The sequence below is a fragment of the Aulonocara sp. 'chitande type north' Nkhata Bay genome, linkage group LG15 (genome assembly GCF_057382095.1).
Source record: "Aulonocara sp. 'chitande type north' Nkhata Bay isolate Kocher_YH1m ecotype deep benthic linkage group LG15, A_spYH_male_GT1.1, whole genome shotgun sequence".
NCBI classification, from domain to species: domain Eukaryota; kingdom Metazoa; phylum Chordata; class Actinopteri; order Cichliformes; family Cichlidae; genus Aulonocara; species Aulonocara sp. 'chitande type north' Nkhata Bay.
In genome coordinates this window covers 601,776-619,821 of record NC_141358.1, presented here as the reverse complement: position 1 = coordinate 619,821, position 18,046 = coordinate 601,776, and the positions used below count along the sequence as shown (strand labels likewise).

At 43.4% G+C, this 18,046-nt stretch overlaps 1 protein-coding gene across 1 annotated transcript; it reads right to left on the bottom strand.

Moving 5' to 3' along the window:
• Positions 1-5,697: 5,697 nt before the first annotated feature.
• On the bottom strand, positions 5,698-14,404 carry LOC147312191 (meprin A subunit alpha-like). Its single transcript, XM_086264386.1, is given in 6 exon segments — positions 5,698-5,909; positions 5,989-6,162; positions 12,902-13,249; positions 13,370-13,591; positions 13,869-13,997; positions 14,395-14,404. Coding segments are annotated over 6 exon segments (1,095 nt in total).
• Between the last annotated feature and the right edge of the window lie 3,642 nt (positions 14,405-18,046).

The window sequence follows — 18,046 nt, the reverse complement described above, 5'->3', positions numbered from 1 at the left end:
CAGTCTGTGTCATGATTCGGCCGTGTGGCAGGCAGGATGAGGACCCAAATTGCAAACTCACAGACACGGGGGATAAACTCAAAATGCAGCTTTATTGCTGACAGGTGATAAACAATAACGATGATACAAAAGCAATGCAAAACTACACTAAACTGGGAAAAGCTAAAGTAACATATACCGGAAGACACGGGGAGAACCACACACGGCATGAGGGAGAACGCGACGCCGAACAGAGGGAGACGCAGACAGAAATACACAGAGGGTAAACGAGGAAAGTTTGAACACACGGGGAACACAGGTGACGCTGATAATCATAACGAGACAGGGCGGGGTGAACTGAACATGACATGTACAGGCGTGAGAGTCACAAAGTAAACAGGAAGTGCACAGAGGTTCAGACAGGAGGAGAGAGAGCACGGGGAAAACACAGACATAACGGGCTGGGGAAACATGGAATAAAACATAAGGAGAGACGAGGGCTCAGATACACAGAGGGGCACACAGGGGGTGAGAGTCACAACGGGAAAACACATAAGGAACAACGTAACAGATCAACCCAGGAAGCATGGCCTAAATAAAGAACAAAATACAAAAATACATGAAAACTAAGAATACTGGGCCCACATGGCCCAGGACCATGACAGTCTGTCTATTCTCTCCATCTGTCAGCTGCTGCTGGCTCTTCCTCCTCTTCCTCACACACTGCTGAGTTTGTCCTGGTGGATCATCAGGGGTGCAAAGCCTCACAGATGATGTGCAGCAGTGGGTCCCTCAGTCTGTCCTCACTCTGGACACTTGCAGTTGTCACACATGGAAATCAAATGTGTGATAAGCTGCAGGATTCAAACACAAGTGTAAGTTATAAACACATGTTCATACTTTTATTCCACAATCAGAGAGAAAGAAACAGAGAGAGAGTGCAGGACAGACAGGTGACAGTCTCAGGTGTACACACTGCTACACAACAGCACCAGAGAAGGAGGATTTAGTGTTTGCGTTATTACGAGTGCTCAACAAGAAGAGTTCCCAGATGGTGCAGTGGACACGTGTGTGACTGCTGTGATTAAAGCATCTTTCTTTCAGCTTAACGAGTGAAACGTCAGCTCGTTCAAACACACGTTAAAGTCCGTTTGGCTCGACACCACCGAACAGAGGCAGCAATATAACATAGCTAACATTAACAGTGCAGTGAATCCTGCTTGTGCCGTGATATTCAGGTCTGCAAACCGAGCACCATTCATTGAATTTCAGCTTGTTGTGTTTGTGGATATATGACTGACTTTAATTATCCATAAAATCATCACATTCTCTGTAGGATTAAGGTCGACTATTAAACATCATGAAGACCCTGGAAAGGCTCATCCTGGACCAGCTGCGATCCATTGTCAGACCACATCTGGATCCCCTTCAATTTGCCTATCAGCCTCATCTTGGACCTGAGAACGCCATCATCTACCTGCTCAATCGTGTCTACACCCATCTGGACCAGCCGGCGAGCACTGTGAGGGTCATGTTTTTTGACTTTTCTAGTGCTTTCAACACCATCAGGCCGACCCTCCTGGGTGATAAGTTAACAGCGATGCAGGTGGATGCTTCTATGGTGTCCTGGATTGTTGATTACCTGACAGGAAGACCACAATATGTACGTTCAAGGTTCAAGGTTCAAGGTTCTTTATTTGTCACATGCATAGTTATACAAGTATAACACACAGTGAAATGTAGCCTGACACGCTCCTCGACATGTGCAAAAATGGGGGGGGGGTGTAGAGGAAGAACATTATATACATATATATATATATATATATATATATATATATATATATATATATATATATATATATATATATATATATTAGGGGTGCAACGATACACAAAATTCACGGTTCGGTTCGGTTCGATACTTTGGTGTCACGGTTCGATATTTTTTCGATACAAAAAAATGTTCATGCATTTTTAATTTGCCATTTATTAAAATTATAAATATATATTTTAACTCAAAAGTACAGTTTTTAAATTTAACCCTAACCCTTGTGCGTGTTTTTTATTTTGACAGCGAATGCGCACCTGCGGACCACTTATGTGCAGCCCTGGTTATTTAGCTCATCATATTGCAGCCACAGAAATTATTTTGTCCATGAAACCATAAAGCTGCACTTTCTTTTTGCCTTATAGTCTGATTTGTCATAACTTCTCCGTTTTGTGGTAAGCTTTTCTTTGGCTGTCACTTCTTCACCCTGACCTGTCTTATTTGGCTCAGCAGAACTAAAATATATATCTGTCTGTGAAGGTTCTCAGTCATCCAGGTCATCGTAGTCAAATATAAATCCTGCTGCTTTTACACACGCACTCACATAAGCTCAACGATTCTCTGCGTGATCAACCTCTCACATGTTTAAGCTTGCTGCGGGAGATTTCACTTGTCATGTTTGCATAGTAAGCTAACGATTAATAAGACGATGTCAGAGGAATTGGTGCACAAATTATCATCACTCACAGATCAGTGCTGTCGCTCTCTATACACAGTTCGCACGATTGCAAAGTGAAAGCAAAAAAACAAGCGCAAATTCAAACGCGACTTCAATATGTCACATATTGACAGTGGCTCACCGATGCCAATGACATAATTACCCAGCTACATTTCTGAAAGAATGCAAAAGCATTGACATATATTTTTCCTACAATAGCCCGACGGGCAGGGAAGAGATAGATTTTGGTAGCCCGACTGAAAAAATCGCTAGCTCCGGGACGTCGGGCTAGCGATATTGCAAGCCTTGTATCTGATTGAGGAATCACTCATCTTTGGAAAAGAGAGTTTATTACAGAGAAATGGCTCTTTCCAAAATAAAAGCTATACTATCCGCTTCTTCTGGGCTATATTCTCAGCATCATAAGGAGAATCATGTGCTAACAGCTGTCTAAATGACTCGGCTAAAGTTAGTAGCATGCTTGCTTTTTTTTGTCTGCTTCCACTTGTCTTTGCACTAGGATGATGTCGGCGTAAATGTGCAGTCATATTCGTTGTGTTCCCACTAGTGCTTTCAGGTTAATCTCGTTGAAATGACCTTAACGCCACAACACGGCAAATCTCCGTTAACGAGCTACCGCCGATCGCTCCGTGCATGGGGCTAGACGGCCAACATGTTAACGAGCTAACTGCGCTAACACACTAGTTCACACCAATGTAATTGAGCATTGCATGGCACATCCAACATACTGTTTTACTTTAGTCCATGACTCGCTTACCTTCAGGGTCATACGTCACATGAAAACCAAAATAATTCCAAACGCCAGATCTGAATGAGAGTGGGGGAGGTCCATGTTAAAAGGAGAGCTTAACTTCTGTCTCGCTAGCTTGCCCTGCGCTCTTCCTTCTGACTATGCTGTCTGCGTTGAGCGCTCAGTGGATCTGCGCTCGACAGTGCAGCCTAGGCGGAGTAGTCAAACACAGATTCACTGAGCGCTCAACACAGACAGCATCGTCAGAAGGAAAATTGATAAAATAAATTACAAATGTTGTATTGTTCGAACCGAAAGCACTGTATCGAACGGTTCAATATCGATACGAATATCGTTGCACCCCTAATAAATATATATATATATATATATATATATATATATATATAGTATATACACTGGTTGAATGTGCAGTAGTAGCAGTAGCAGCGTCTCCCACAGTGTGTGTCTGACAAGGTAAGCAGCAACATAGGGGCACCACAGGGGACTGTCCTCTCCCCCTTCCTCTTCACCCTCTACACCACAGACTTCAGCCACTGCACAGAGACCTGCCATCTTCAGAAGTTTTCTGATTACTCCGCGGTGGTTGGATGCATCAGGAGGGATGATGAGACAGAGTCCCGGGCTGTGGTCGACTCCTTTGTCACGTGGCGTGAGCAGAATCATCTGCAGCTCAACGTGGCAAAGACCAAGGAACTGATCGTGGACTTCAGGAAGACCAGGAAACACTTGACCCCTGTTTCAATCCAGGGGGTCAGTGTTGACATTGTGGAGGACTATAAATACCTTGGAGTTCACATCGACAATAAACTAGACTGGGCTACAAATACCACAGCACTTTACAGAAAATGCCAGAGTCTTCTCTATTTTTTGAGGCGACTGAGGTCCTTCAACATCTGCCAGAAAATGCTCAGGATTTTCTTTGAGTCTGTTGTGGCCAGTGCGATCCTCTATGCTGTTGCATGCTGGGGGAGCAGGCTGAGGGTCGCAGATGCCAACAGACTTGATAAACTGATCCGTAAGGCCAGTAATGTTGTGGGGATGGAGCTGGACTCAAGGTGGTGTCGGAGAGGCGGATGTTGTGCAAGATAAAGACAATGTTGGATAACATCTCCCACCCACTCCATGACATGCTGGTCAGTCACAGAAGCACGTTCAGTGAAAGACTGAGATTACCGAAAAGCACCACTGAACGACACAGGAAATCATTCCTGCCTGTGGCTCCCTGTACAACTCATCCACTTAACACACTGTTTACTACAACAGCTACACCCTTCTTGCACATGTTATTTTCAGCTATTTATTAATAAGTGACTTTTATGTATACATATGCCTGCATATATCGTGCTATTCTTAGTTAGTGTATTGTCTGTCTTTGTAATGTTTGTTTATAATGGAGCACTGTGACGAAAAATAATTTCCCCTAGCGATCAATAAAGTATTCTGATTCTGATTCTAAACGGCGTATATTTTAAAGTAAAGGCTTTAAAACAAAGTAAACGCAGAAAGTACAAACATCGCTAATGGCAAATAACTTTGCCGACATGTGGTCAACAGTAATGTTTTAATGTTCTTCATTATTAAACATTTGCACATAAATAAGTGACATAATATTCATTACCCACTTTTAAAAGTTTACTCTTCGGCCGCCCCTCTTCCGATGTTTTCTTCGGCAAAATTATCCACACCCACTGCCGCACTATGAAGTCTGGGATATGTTGGGCCATGAAGTCTACACCCCCACATCCTTAAAATTCAGGGGAAATGAAGGACGCATTTGAGCAGCCTTAATTATGACAGCCTTCGTCGCGTCGCTGTGACGTAATCAGCCATAAAATGTCACGGTCTGGCTGGCAGACCGTGGGGATGTGGGGAAAGGAGGACCCAAAACGCAGACTCTGCGATGCAAACAGTGCTCTTTATTCACAGTAAAAAACTGTAAACACAATAACTCCCCGTTGCTCCCTTGAACCCCGTGTGCGTGCTTCCCTCCGACGTCTGTGCTCGTGCTCGTGCTCCCCGCTGTTGTGTTTCCGCACACCCCGTGCGTGCTGCCTTTCTGGACCACTCTTCCTCCTGCAGGGAAACCATAGAGGCAGCCGTCAACACTAACCCTCGGCGGGCATATACGAACAACACAGACATATGCTGACACACTAACTTGGTACGATAACTCAATGATCCCGCGCCGGTGGGAGCTCCAACACTCTCCTAAGTAGCTCCCCCGACGAGCCCTGATCACCAACAGGTGTGGCAGGAACTTCAGGTGTGGCCAGTCCTTCGCAGGGCCACACCCATCAGGCCTGCAGGTGGCTGGGCTCCATCCTCCAGCCACACCCGCAGACATACACACGTATACACCCACACCCTGCCTATACATACGAGTGGGACACAGACTAACACAGCATTGTGGAGAAAACACACATCACCAAATAATAATAATACTAACAACAATAACAACAGTCAAAACTGGTCACGGACCCCCGAGTCCTCCAGAGCCGGGTCCGTGACATAAAATGTGGCCTTTAAGGCTGCAGACCCTGAATTGGGATACAGCCTGTGTTTTGGAGCCTCTGGTCTCATTTCCATCTTACTCTGGTACTTCTCATCTGTGATGTCATTGCTTGGTGGGGCCAGTTGAACAGGCACCTCAGTCTTGATTAAGTGGGTCAAATCTAGAAAACCATTGAGAAGATGTTAATTTAAAATGTTAGATAGAAAAATTAAATGGGGCATCACATTTCAGATCCTTACCACTGAAGTCGGCAGTAACAATGAGATTATTGTTCTTGAGGAAGCTCCTCCTTTGCAGATGTGAGTGGGAAATGAATGTGCTCCAGCCAAAGTCTTGACTGCGGAAGCATTTACAGCTGTCATCCCACACTGGTCAGGATGTGGCTGTTGGTTTGTTCCAATGAGCATGAGTGTCTGAGTGGACAAAATAAGAATATTCATGTTTGAAACCTGGATGTTGGGGACACATTATTAATCCTTTATTTGTCCAGGTAAAAAATCTCATTGAGATTAAAAATCTCATTTCCAGGAGGAGTCTGTACATTGCCGAAAATGTACAGAGTTTGTCAAAACTAACAGAATTGTCAGAAATGGTTAAAAGACTTAATTCTTTAGCTAATGTCCTGCATGCGCTTGCAGCAGCCATAGACCAAAGTTAGCATTCATTTGAAGTTATTTTTTCAGCCTACAGCAAATACAATATTTAGGCAAACGTTTGCCTAAAGTGATCCACTGTGCACTGTTCTCCAGGAATTAGTCAAAGCTGTCTATAGATTCTTGATTGTGAGGCAGATTATCCACAATTTTCATATCCTTTCAAGGTTTTCGTGACTGGAAATAAACCTTTGTATGGCCATAATTAACTGCAAAGTCAGGTGATGTGTTTGTTTTTTAATAAGTTTAATTTCACTAGCTGGGGCATGTTTGGAGGTGTGGTCCTGCTCCTGAAATTCCAATACATAATCTCCAATTCACTAGCTGGGCCCACCTCCTCATTTTAGATTTGACAGCGTTTAGTAGGTAAAGGTAAACACTTGGACATGAATTGAGCTTGAGGTTTGGGGAAGGCCTTGAAGGGGACTGACGATGGCTCCTGGGCCTGGCAGATCCCCAAAGAAGGCATCCAGAAGCAGTAATAAATGTGCAATATGAAGGTTGAAGACGTCAGTGTTAATAATTTGATTTTCAATTCAACTTATTTATACAGCACCGAGCCACAGTGACAGACACCTCAAGACCCTACAATGATGTCTAGAGGAAAAGCCCAACAATCGTATGACCTCCCATGAGCGAGCACTTTGGCGATGGTGGGAAGGAAAAACTCCCTTTTAGCAGGAAGAAACCTCCAGCAGAACCAGGCTCAGGGAGGGGGAGCCATCTGCTGCGACAGGTGGGAGAGAGAGAAGGAGATCGGGGCAAAGACAAGCTCAGGGAAACCGAACGTCGCTCCATGGAGTGAAGTGGATGAGCTCGGACAATTAGGAAGGAATGGCAGGAGAAGAGATTAAAGGAAACAATGGAAATCTTAATAGATGAATGAGGGGAATCCTCGATCAGGTAGCGATGTGGCTCGACTTTGAGCTGAAGCTCTGACAGAGAAGAATGCTGGATTTGAGATTTGAGGTAAGGCTTGACGGCTCAAAAAGCTTGTGTGAGCTTGTCTTTGAGTAGAAGATGGAGAGGTGGTGCTTAGCTGGTTAATTGCTTCAGATAAGGTAGCGATAACAACTGAGCTGATTTCTGAATGAACAGAAGTGACAGCAGCAGCTTGGGAAGAGTTAAGGAATTGAAAGACTGATTAGAGGAAAATAATCTTCTATAATAATAACCTCCAAAATCATCCAAGAGCAGAGAGATGATAAGCCATTTAGACGTAGTCAGAACCGTGAGTCGACTTAGAAAGCGGTCTTGAATGATTGTGTCGAGGGTGGATGCCTGATGATGCCAGTGAAAGCACGTGTCACAAAAAGCACATGAGAAGTGAAGGGATGCCATGAATAATTATACGCCTAGCATAGTTTGGATGTCTTGAAAGGAGCGATAGAGGACAGAACCTGACATCCCGGTGCCACGAAGGTTTACCAGTGCTTTGTGAGGGCAGGAAAGATGGCAGCGAAACTGGCATCTCAGTGCCGGAACGGTTTGCAGCTACATCTTGTGGAAGACTGGACGAAACTGAAAAACTGGCTTCCTGGAGAGAGGATTTTTTTTTTTTTTGCGCAAGTGATTGATGGCAGAAGCTGCCGATCCAGTGCCAGAAGGTTGAGCTGCTTAGCGCATGGGAATGGAACCTGGCATCCCGGGGCAAAGAGCTTTTTCTGCACTGCAAATGGGGAATAGAGACACGGAACCTGCCATCTTGGTGCTGAAAGGAACGTCTGCTGCTTAGCATGTGAGGGCTAGATGCAGAGAATCAGAATCAGAATACTTTATTGATCCCTGGGGGAAATTATTTCTGAAGCTGGCATCCCAGCGGTAGAAGGATTCACTGCTGCGTTGCTGTGATAAATGCAGAGAAACTGGCAACTTTATATTAGAAAGCATTCTGCTGCATTTGCGAATGAGGGATACAGAAGAACCAGGCATCTCGGTGCCAAGCTTCCTACTGCATTCGTAAAGGAGGGACAGAGGAAGAGAAGCTGGCATCCTGTTGCCAACGTTTGCTACTGCATTTGCGTAGGGGCATAGAGGAAGAGAACGTGGCATTGTGGTGCCGAAAGCATGCTGCTGCATTTGTGAATGAGGGATAAAGAGAAACCCTGGCATCTTGGTGCCAGAGGAGTTTACTACTGCTTTGCAATAACGGATGCAGAGAAACTGGCAACGTGGTGGAAGTTTGCTGCTGTGATTACGAATGATGGATATAGAAGGAACTGGCTGGAAGGATTCTCTGCTGCTTTTGCCATGATGGATGGATAACTGGCAACTCAGGGGTAAGAAGCTTATCCCTGCGGTTTGCACATGGCAGATATAGCAAGAACCTAACACCACGGTGCTAGAGGGGTTTGCAGCTGCTTGCAATGATAGATGTGGAGAAACTGGCAGTTCAGTAACCCGGTGCCTTTTTATTTATTTATTTATTTTTTCTATCTAGAGAACTGCCAACCTGATGGTAGAAAAGCTGCTGCTGCTTTTGTGGATGAGGGATAAAGGAATCTGGCAACCCGGTGCCGACATTTCCTGCAGAGTTTAGCCAAGGAGGGATGAGAGGCTGGGAACCTGGCAACTCGATGCCGACGTTTGCTGCAGAATTTTTCGAAGGAGGTGTGGGTGGCTGAGAACCTGGAAACCCGGTACCGACGTTTGCTGCGGAGTTTAGCAAAGGGGGGATAAGTGGCCGAGAACCTTGCAACTTGGTGCCGAAGCATACTGCATTTGCTACCGAGGGATGGAGTACTGGCAACTCTGTGGCCTTTTTTCCCCTAACTATGCTGATAAACCGGCAACTCAATAGTCAAAAAGCTTGCTGTTGCTTTTGCGAATGAGGGAGAAAGGAACCTGGCAACCCAGTGCCAACGTTTGCTGCAGAGTTTAGCCGCGGAGTTGTAAGAGGCTGGGAACCTGGCAACTCGGTGCCAAGGTTTGCTGCCGAATTGTTCAAAGGAGGGATGGGTGGCTGAGAACCTGACAACCTGGTGCCGACGTTTGCTGCGGAGTTTAGCAGAGGAGGGATGAGTAGCCGAGAACCTGGCAACTCTGTGCTGACGTTTGCTGCAGAGTTTAGCAGATGAGAGATTGGGAACCTGGCAACTCGGTGCCAAAGCATACTGCATTTTGCCACCGAGGGATGGAGAACTGGAGACATGGTGCCTTTTTTGTGTGTGTGTCGTCTTTGCTGAGAAACTGGCAGTTCGGTGGTAGGAAGCTTGCTGCTGCATTTGCGAATGCCGGATAGGGAAGAACTGGGCAGGGATGAAAAAAATCACGACGATGGAGAACAGTAAACAGTATGGTGTCACGGTGGGGTGTGCCGAAGTGTTTTGACTTCAGGACCCAGATGCAGATGCAGAGAGAGCGGCGTTGCAGGAGACGGGATGTGACTTTAACCAAAAGCAAGCTTTATTTAGCTGGTTGCAGACAAAACATGAAACTAAGAAAACAAAGAGGAATAAGATAAGATAACTCTTTATTGTCATTGCACAGTCATATATAGTACAATAGTACAATGAAATTGGAAAACTGTCCTACGTCAGCACTACATATAACACAACACGACATGATACAACACATCACAACGCAACACAAACAACACAACACAGTATAATAACTTAGTAATAAAAAAGAAGAAGAAGTGTATGTGTATTGCACACTGTTATTATTGCACATTAATTGTTATTGCACCTTGTTATAAATATAAATATTATTATTGTTACTGTTTTTACCGTTGTTACCTCCCCCCCAAAAAAGTCCAGGGAGGTAGCCAGTCAGATCAGCTATTTGCATTGATCAGGGCTATTGCCCTGTTGTAAAAGCTGTCCTTGAGTCTATTTGTTCGGGACCTCAGCAGCCTGAACCTCCTGCCAGACAGCAGCAGCTTAAACACCCGGTGTCGTGGGTGTGTACAATCCCGTAGGATGCTGTGTGCCCTCTTGAGACAGCGAGTGTTGTACAGGTCCTTCAGGGAGGAAAGAGGATGTCCAATTATTTTTTTGGGCCATATTGATGACCCTCTGGAGTGCCTTTCTGTGTGCTGTGGTGCAGCTGGAGAACCACACCGATGCAATATGTCAGCACACTTTCAATGGAGCAGCGGTAGAAGACAGTCAGCAGCTCCTTCTTCAGGTCCATTTTTCTGAGGATTCTCAGAAAGTGGAGACGCTGTTGGGCCTTCTTTAAAACCACATAGATGTTAGAGCTCCATTGGAGGTCTGTGTCTATGTGCACACCCAGAAACTTGAAACTGGAGACCCTTTCCACGCACTCCCCGTTGATGCTGACAGGCTGCAGCTCAGACTTCCTCCTTCTGAAGTCAACTACCAGTTCTTTTGTCTTGGTGGTATTGAGGTCCAGGTTGTTATCTACACACCAATCTGACAGCCTCTGAACGTCAGCTCTGTACGCCATCTCATCTCCCCCAGAGATGAGCCCCACCACGGTGGTATCATCTGCAAACTTGATGACTGCGTTGTCTGGGTGGGAACTAACACATGTGTGTACAGAGTGTACAGTAGGGGGCTCAGTACACAGCCTTGTGGAGAGCCGGTGTTAAGGCTGAGGGCTGAGGAAAGATGAGGCCCCATTCTAACTCTCTGTACACGGTCTGAGAGGAAGTCTCTGATCCAGCGGCAGGTGGTAGAAGGAAGTCCGATTTCCAGCAGTTTAACTATTAGTCTGTCCGGGAGTATCATATTGAAAGCAGAGCTAAAGTCAACAAAGAGCAGCCTGGTGTAACGGCCCTGCACTTCCAGGTGAGAGATGGTGGTGTGGAACATTGTAGCAATGGCATCTTCAGTTGATCTGTTAGCTCTGTATGTGAACTACTATGAAACTCAGTGAAAAAACTATGAAGAAACCATGAACACTGAGTAACTATGAAACACAGTGAAGACAAAAACCTATGACACTCTATGACTGAGGGATAACAGTCAACGCGACGCTGAACACAGCAAGACTGAGCACTTAAATACACACATGAGGTGATCAAGGGAAGTGGAGACACATGAGGACACAGCTGACTAGAATCAAACATAATAACAACACAGGGGAGAGAAAAATTAACCACATGAACCCAGAACACACAATCTACTTCAAAATAAAACAAGAAACTAGACATGACAACACTAAGCTGACAGACCTAAAACACATGATAAATTAGACAAGAATCCAAACATTGAAGCCAAGGAAACAATAAATAATGTTTCAGAGGCCCAGGCTGTGACAGTATGGAGCTAGCGACACATTTCCAGCTTGCATTAAATTCTGTTAGTAGGAAGGAGCACAGAGCTGAGCTTCCGCCTGCTACCTGGCGCTGGCGGGTGGGTGGAGCTACGAAGTATGCTATAGCTTTGCTGTCGGAGCTGCGATGTGTTTGGAAGTGTGGGTTCAGCGCTGATGTCCGTCGGCTTTCCGGCTAACTCGCCGGCACACTGCACCTTCTGCAGAGATGTATTCCACCTGTGTGCAGTTCCTCCACTCTTGTACATCACCCTATGTTCCTCCCTCTTCCTTAAATGTGTTGTTCCTGCAGCCATTTTCATCCTTTTTGCTAAATCCACTACTATGTGTCCTTCTGCTGTTCTCTCCTTAAAACCATACCTACCCAACACCTCCTCATCTCCTCTGTTAGCTTCACTTACATCTCTTCTCAAGTCCACATCCCCCCTCCTGGGTACACTCAATTCCTCTATTTCTTTTCTAACTGACATCCAACCTGAGGAGTGTATGCACAGACATTCAATGTCACCAGCTTCAAACTCACACACTACATCTACCTACATTCGTTCCATCACTCTCACCTCCACACTCCTGCTTTTTCTTCTCTAACACTGCATCCTACCAGAACGTCCCGCTATTCCCTTCCTTTGTCTTCCTATAACAGCAGCACAGTTTTCATTGTGGCGGAGTTCTATAGGAGTTTTTCCCCTTAATAAAGTAAATAATCCTTTTAAAAACACATTTGTGTATTTACTCAGGTTATCTCTGTGTGACAAATATGCAAAAAAACCCCTCCAAGAAATCAGGAAGTGGAAAATAGTTTTTCAACAACCCTCCACAGTTCGAAGAACCACAACTTTCCATTTTTTAATTTTTGTTTGTGCATGCAAATTGTGACGTAAGAACCAGCAGTTGACCTGGTACACCATAGTCAGTAGAGACTAAAAGAAGAAAAAGAAACCACTTGTCTTGCTCAATCTATTGGTTAAACCAACCAGACTAGCAGACACAGAAAATAAAGACACAACAGAAACATTTCATCTGTGCTGTACCTGAGAGAACGCGTTAACTGTTGGGATGGTTTATGTTGGGAGTATGACTTGAAATAACATCATTTGAATGTCATTTTTATTCTGCTGAGAAGTTAAGCAAATGTTCCAATGAACATTTGCCTCGATGCAAAGCTGTTTGTTCAGACATTTGCTTCAACTTCATGAGGAAGCTTAAGGCATTTTCTATGAAATGCTCATCCTTGCTAATCTGCTTATTTAACAAATACCATAAAACGTGCGTATTTTCTTCATCCTGCAAACAGTGTCTGTGCCATCATCTGTCTTGACCCATACAACCAGCCTGTCCGCGGGGCCCCCTGTCATCTTGTAGAAGAACTGCAGACACTGAAGCTTCCTCTTGGGGTAGAGGATTCGAGGTTCCAGCATAGCAGACTCCTGAGGCTCCCCAGTCATAGTGTTGAAGTGCATGAAGTATCCAGCATCTAAAAAAACAAATAAATATAAGACAATCTATAATAATGTTTAATTCCCTCTGAAATCATCAGAGGCCTGGATCATCCCACAAATGCTTGCATACTCAAAGGTACACTGATCCAGCAGGGTGAGCGGCCCGGCTGTATGAGAATGAGAGGAGGGGTATGCACATAGGAATGTGTTTTACACAGTCCTATAGCTGTCAGATTTTTTAAAAAAAAGTCGACTCATTGAAGCCCAGTGTGACAACATATACATACAGCAGTTGCACATCCTGGTGAGCCTGAGGGTGTCCATCTTGCTGAAATCAAGGTACTGGCCAATAAAATTGTAGAACTCTGGGATTTTGGTGGTGATAGTGGGGATGGATTCATTCTTGTTGGAGGAGAAGTGCCTGTAGTGCATGACGGACTCATAGTCGTATGCAGTGTTTTGATCAGTGATGAAGTCGTCATTGTATTTGTTGAAGTTATGTGGAAGTCCTGCAGGAAATGTTCTCTTATTTAATAAATGTTATCATAAAAAAGCAATCATAAATAACTGTACATTTGACACTTCAATTATGTGTCACAATACAATGCATCATAGCATTACACTATAATGATCGTAGCATGTATGTTTGCGTGTTCCTTGCCTCTTGTGCACAGCACAGGGTTTGCTAGTGTAACTATCTATGCAGCAGTACACTTTATCCTAATATTTTTTTGAGTCAATTTCTACATAGAAAATGGCTGAAAAGAATGAAAGAACTACATATACCTGACGTAACCTGGTCCAGCCAGATGTTGTCCATGCGGGACTGTTCATGGTAAAATCCCAGAGCATGGAGCAGCCAGTGGCGTGTCCAGCGGGGTGGCCTGGGGGGCACAGGCCACCCCCCCAACCAGACTGACCACCCCAGGTGCCACCCCGAAGCTAAAACAATAAAATTTAATGAAATATCAAATGTACGATTATGGTTTCACAGTGAAGCTCAGATATCCGAGGGTAAGTGAATGCAGCACCGGCTTCTGCATCATGTTAGCAAAGGTAGGAGAGCCAAGCACGAAAGACGGCACCGCAGAAAACATTTTTTTGGCGAAAGGTTAACAAGTTAACATAGCTGGACTAGCCGTCGGACATTTGCACGGTGGGCTGATGACTTATTTATTTATTTTTTGCATGAACAATGAGAGGTGGTGGATTGGCCAGATGCTGGCCGATGTGTAAAAATAACTCAGTTGTTTGACTTGCAGTCAAGCCAGCCTCCAGTTTGTTTTACGTTCCCTGTGTATCCCTGCCTCACCTTCCCTCATCCACCTGTTGCCTCTGTGGAAGCTCCGCCATAGCCACCACCATACAACACTTGTGTCAAGCCAGCCTCCAATTCGAGACTTGCAGTCAAGCCAGCCTCCAGTTTGTTTTACGTTCCCTGTGTATTCAAAGTATTACGGGAATGGATGTGGAAACCGGATTTCAAAATAAAAGCCAACTTCGAGTGAATTAACAGATATGTTAAGAACATAATAACATATAATTTAGGCTTCTTTTTTTTTTTACAAACTCTAATGTTAGATCTATATGACACAGCCTTGTACCCTAATTGTGCCCTGTCACTATCAAGGCCATCTTATTTTGGATTTCAAAGTAAAAGCCCTGTGAATCTTCATTTTTGAACTACTCTTTCAATGACTTAATAATGCTCTTAAAAGCAAAAGTCGTATTTCCAAATACCATTTGGACTTTATATCAACACTTTCCAACCACAGTCTTTTTCACAGTGATACCATATCAATATCAAGTCAGTCTGATTTTGCCTTTCATAGTAATGGCCCTTTGAAATTGCCAATATTTGACTTTATCTTCTAACGATTCAAAATGCTCTAAAATGAAAAATTCTTGTTTCCACAGGGTAAGTCCACTTTAGATCAACAGTATACAGACCCACAGTGATACCATATCAATATCAAATCATTCTGATTTTGCTCTCAAAAATAAAAGCCTTTTTAAATTGTCCATAATTGACCTACCTTTCAGTGATTTCAAATTGCTCTAAAAAGGAAAATTCCTGTTTCCACAGGGTAATTCCACTTTAGATCAACAGTATACAGCCCCACAGTGATACCATATCAATATCAAGTCAATTTGCCTTTCAAAGTAATGGTCCATTGAAATTGTCCATGTATGACCCACTCTTTCACTGACTTCAGAATCCCATTAAAAGCAAAGTTGCTGTTTCCACAAGATCATTTCACTCTACATTGACAGTATACAACCCCACAGTTTTATCACGTCAGTATCGGAATTATAATTGTTAATTTGGTACTTATAATAATTAAACGCGGATGCTGTTAACAGGACAATTATTGTTTCCACTAAGTAATTGGAGTTCATGCAAACCATACACAACCTCTACAGTGGTAACATCTCAATCTCAAATCAATCTCGTTTTGCATTTCAGAGTACAAGCCTTTTGACTTTGTTTATAGGAGCTTCTCTTTCCACAACTTCAGAATGGCATTAAATGGAAAGTTCCAGCTTCTATGAATTAATACCAGTTTGTGCCAACACATATCATTGCATATAATCTAACAGTGGAGTTGGTGACCATACTTTTCGGTGACATTAGAATGCTGTTAAATAGGAAAATCCCTGTTCCCATGCAATAATTTTTCCTCTAAATCAATAATATAGTCCCTCAAAGTTGTACGCTGTGAAAATCAAGTCGTTCTTGTTTTGGATTTAAAAATAATCGCCCTGGAAATGGTTTGCAAGCTGTTTTGTAATTTCTTTATTTAGAATGACATCCTTCCACAGACTTGAAATATGAACGTACTATCAATTACAACTTACTGGCAATTTCAATTCTGTCATAATCAATTGAGTCTGATTTTGCTTTTCAAAATGAAAACCCAATATGTGTTGAAACAGCAATTTTCATTTTTAAAACATTCTGAAATAATTGAAAGAGTATATCACATATGGACAAATTTGACGGGCCATTAATTTGAAAGGCGAAATCAGACCAACATGAAATTTACATGGTTTTACTGTCGGGTTGAATACTGTTGATCTAAAGTGGAATTATCCTGTGGAAACAGCATCTTTCAATTTAAGAGCATTTTGAAATCGTTAAAAGAGTAGGTCGTCTACGGGAAAGCAAAATCAGACTGACTTGAAATTGACATGGTAACATCGTGAGGTTGTATACTGTTGATCTAAAGTGGAATTACCCTGTGGAAACTGAAATCTTCCTTTTTAGAGCATTCTGAAATCACTGAAAGTTAGGTAAGTTATGGGCATTTTCAACAGGCCATTATTTTGGAAGGCAAAATCAGAATGACTTGAAATTGACATAGTACCATGGTGTGGTTGTACACTTTTGATCTAACATGGATTCATCCTGTGGAAAGAGCAATTTTCATTTTTAGAGTGTTCTGAATTCTTTAAAAGAGTAGGTCGTATATCGGCAATTTGAAAAGTCTTTTATTTTGGAAGGCAACATCAGACTGATTTGATATTGATATGGTATCACTGTGGGTCTGTATACTGTTGATCTAAAGTGGAATTATGCTGTGGAAACAGGAATTTGCCATTTTAGAGCATTTTGAAATCACTGAAAGGTAGGTCAATTGTGGACAATTTGAAAAGGCTTTTAGTTTGGAAGGCATAATCAGAATGACTTGATATTGATATGGTATCACTGTGGGTCTGTATACTGTTGATCTAATATGGATTCATCCTGTGGAAATAGCAAAATTCTGTTTAAGAACATTTTGAAATCGTTAAAACAGTAGGTCGTATATGCTCAATTTGAAAGGGCTTTTATTTTGGAAGGCATAATCAGAATGACTTGATATTGATATGGTATCACTGTGGGGCTGTATATGTCATCCAGGGAAGGACGGACTTTGTTTTGCTGTGCTGTATTTTAATGTGAAGTGTACATATTTATTTTTTATATTGCATGTATTGGTTATACTTTGTGCAGTGTTTTATTTAGTTTGCATGTTTTAGTTACCGTCAAATTGTCCTGGAGAGACTCCGCCCTTTCCCCCGTTTTTATTAATTGGACACACCTGAGAGGAAAGGAAAGGTAATTTACAGAGTGCTCAATGACACATAAAAGGGTTGTAGCCGGTGTTCACAAGGGACACGGACAGGGAATGCGAGAAGAATGCGAGCAACACAGACAGAGGAAGAGACATGATCGGAGGGGAGATGATCAGAAAGAGAAAGACGATGAGAGGAAGACGATCAGCGACTGGAGAGGAGCAGATGCCCAGCGACTGAGGAGAAAGAGATTACCAGCGCTTGGGGAGCAAAAGATGACCAGCGGCTGGGGAGGAAAAGATGACCAGCGACGGGGGACGAGACAGTGGCAGCCGGACGGCAATAACGATAAGAGCCAGCTTGTGTACTGCGAGAGAACAGGAGCAGTGAGACAGCGGTACCGATTCCAGTTTAAGGAAGCGGCGGGCGGAGTTGAGAGCTCTGCCCACCCGGGTAAGTCTTTGACTTATCCTTTTTATAAAGTAAACTGTCAAAGGAATAGTGACTGCCGCTCCCTCCCTTCCTTCAGTGCACCGGGACGTGGAATGCGGGGAGGAAGGCGAGGACTCCGCTGGGTTTCCCTCTCTGACTACTACGCTGGATTTCTTAGTTTTCTGTGACTTTTAGGCCGTGGTGGATCCCACTGGACTTTTAATGTTGTGTGTTATTGATTTTTATTGTGTCTTCCCTTGGCCAAGGTTGTCTTAATTCATTTTACATTTTTAACTATTTAAATATAATAAATTATATTTTTAATCTTACAGTTTAAATTGTGTGCTTTCCCTTGGCGGCTCCACTGCTCTGCCCGTTTTGAGGAAGGTTTCCTTCCTTTTTAAAAAACACAAAATATTGTGGAAACATAATCAGCCTTTCCGCCCCGTGTCACATATACTGTTGATCTAAAG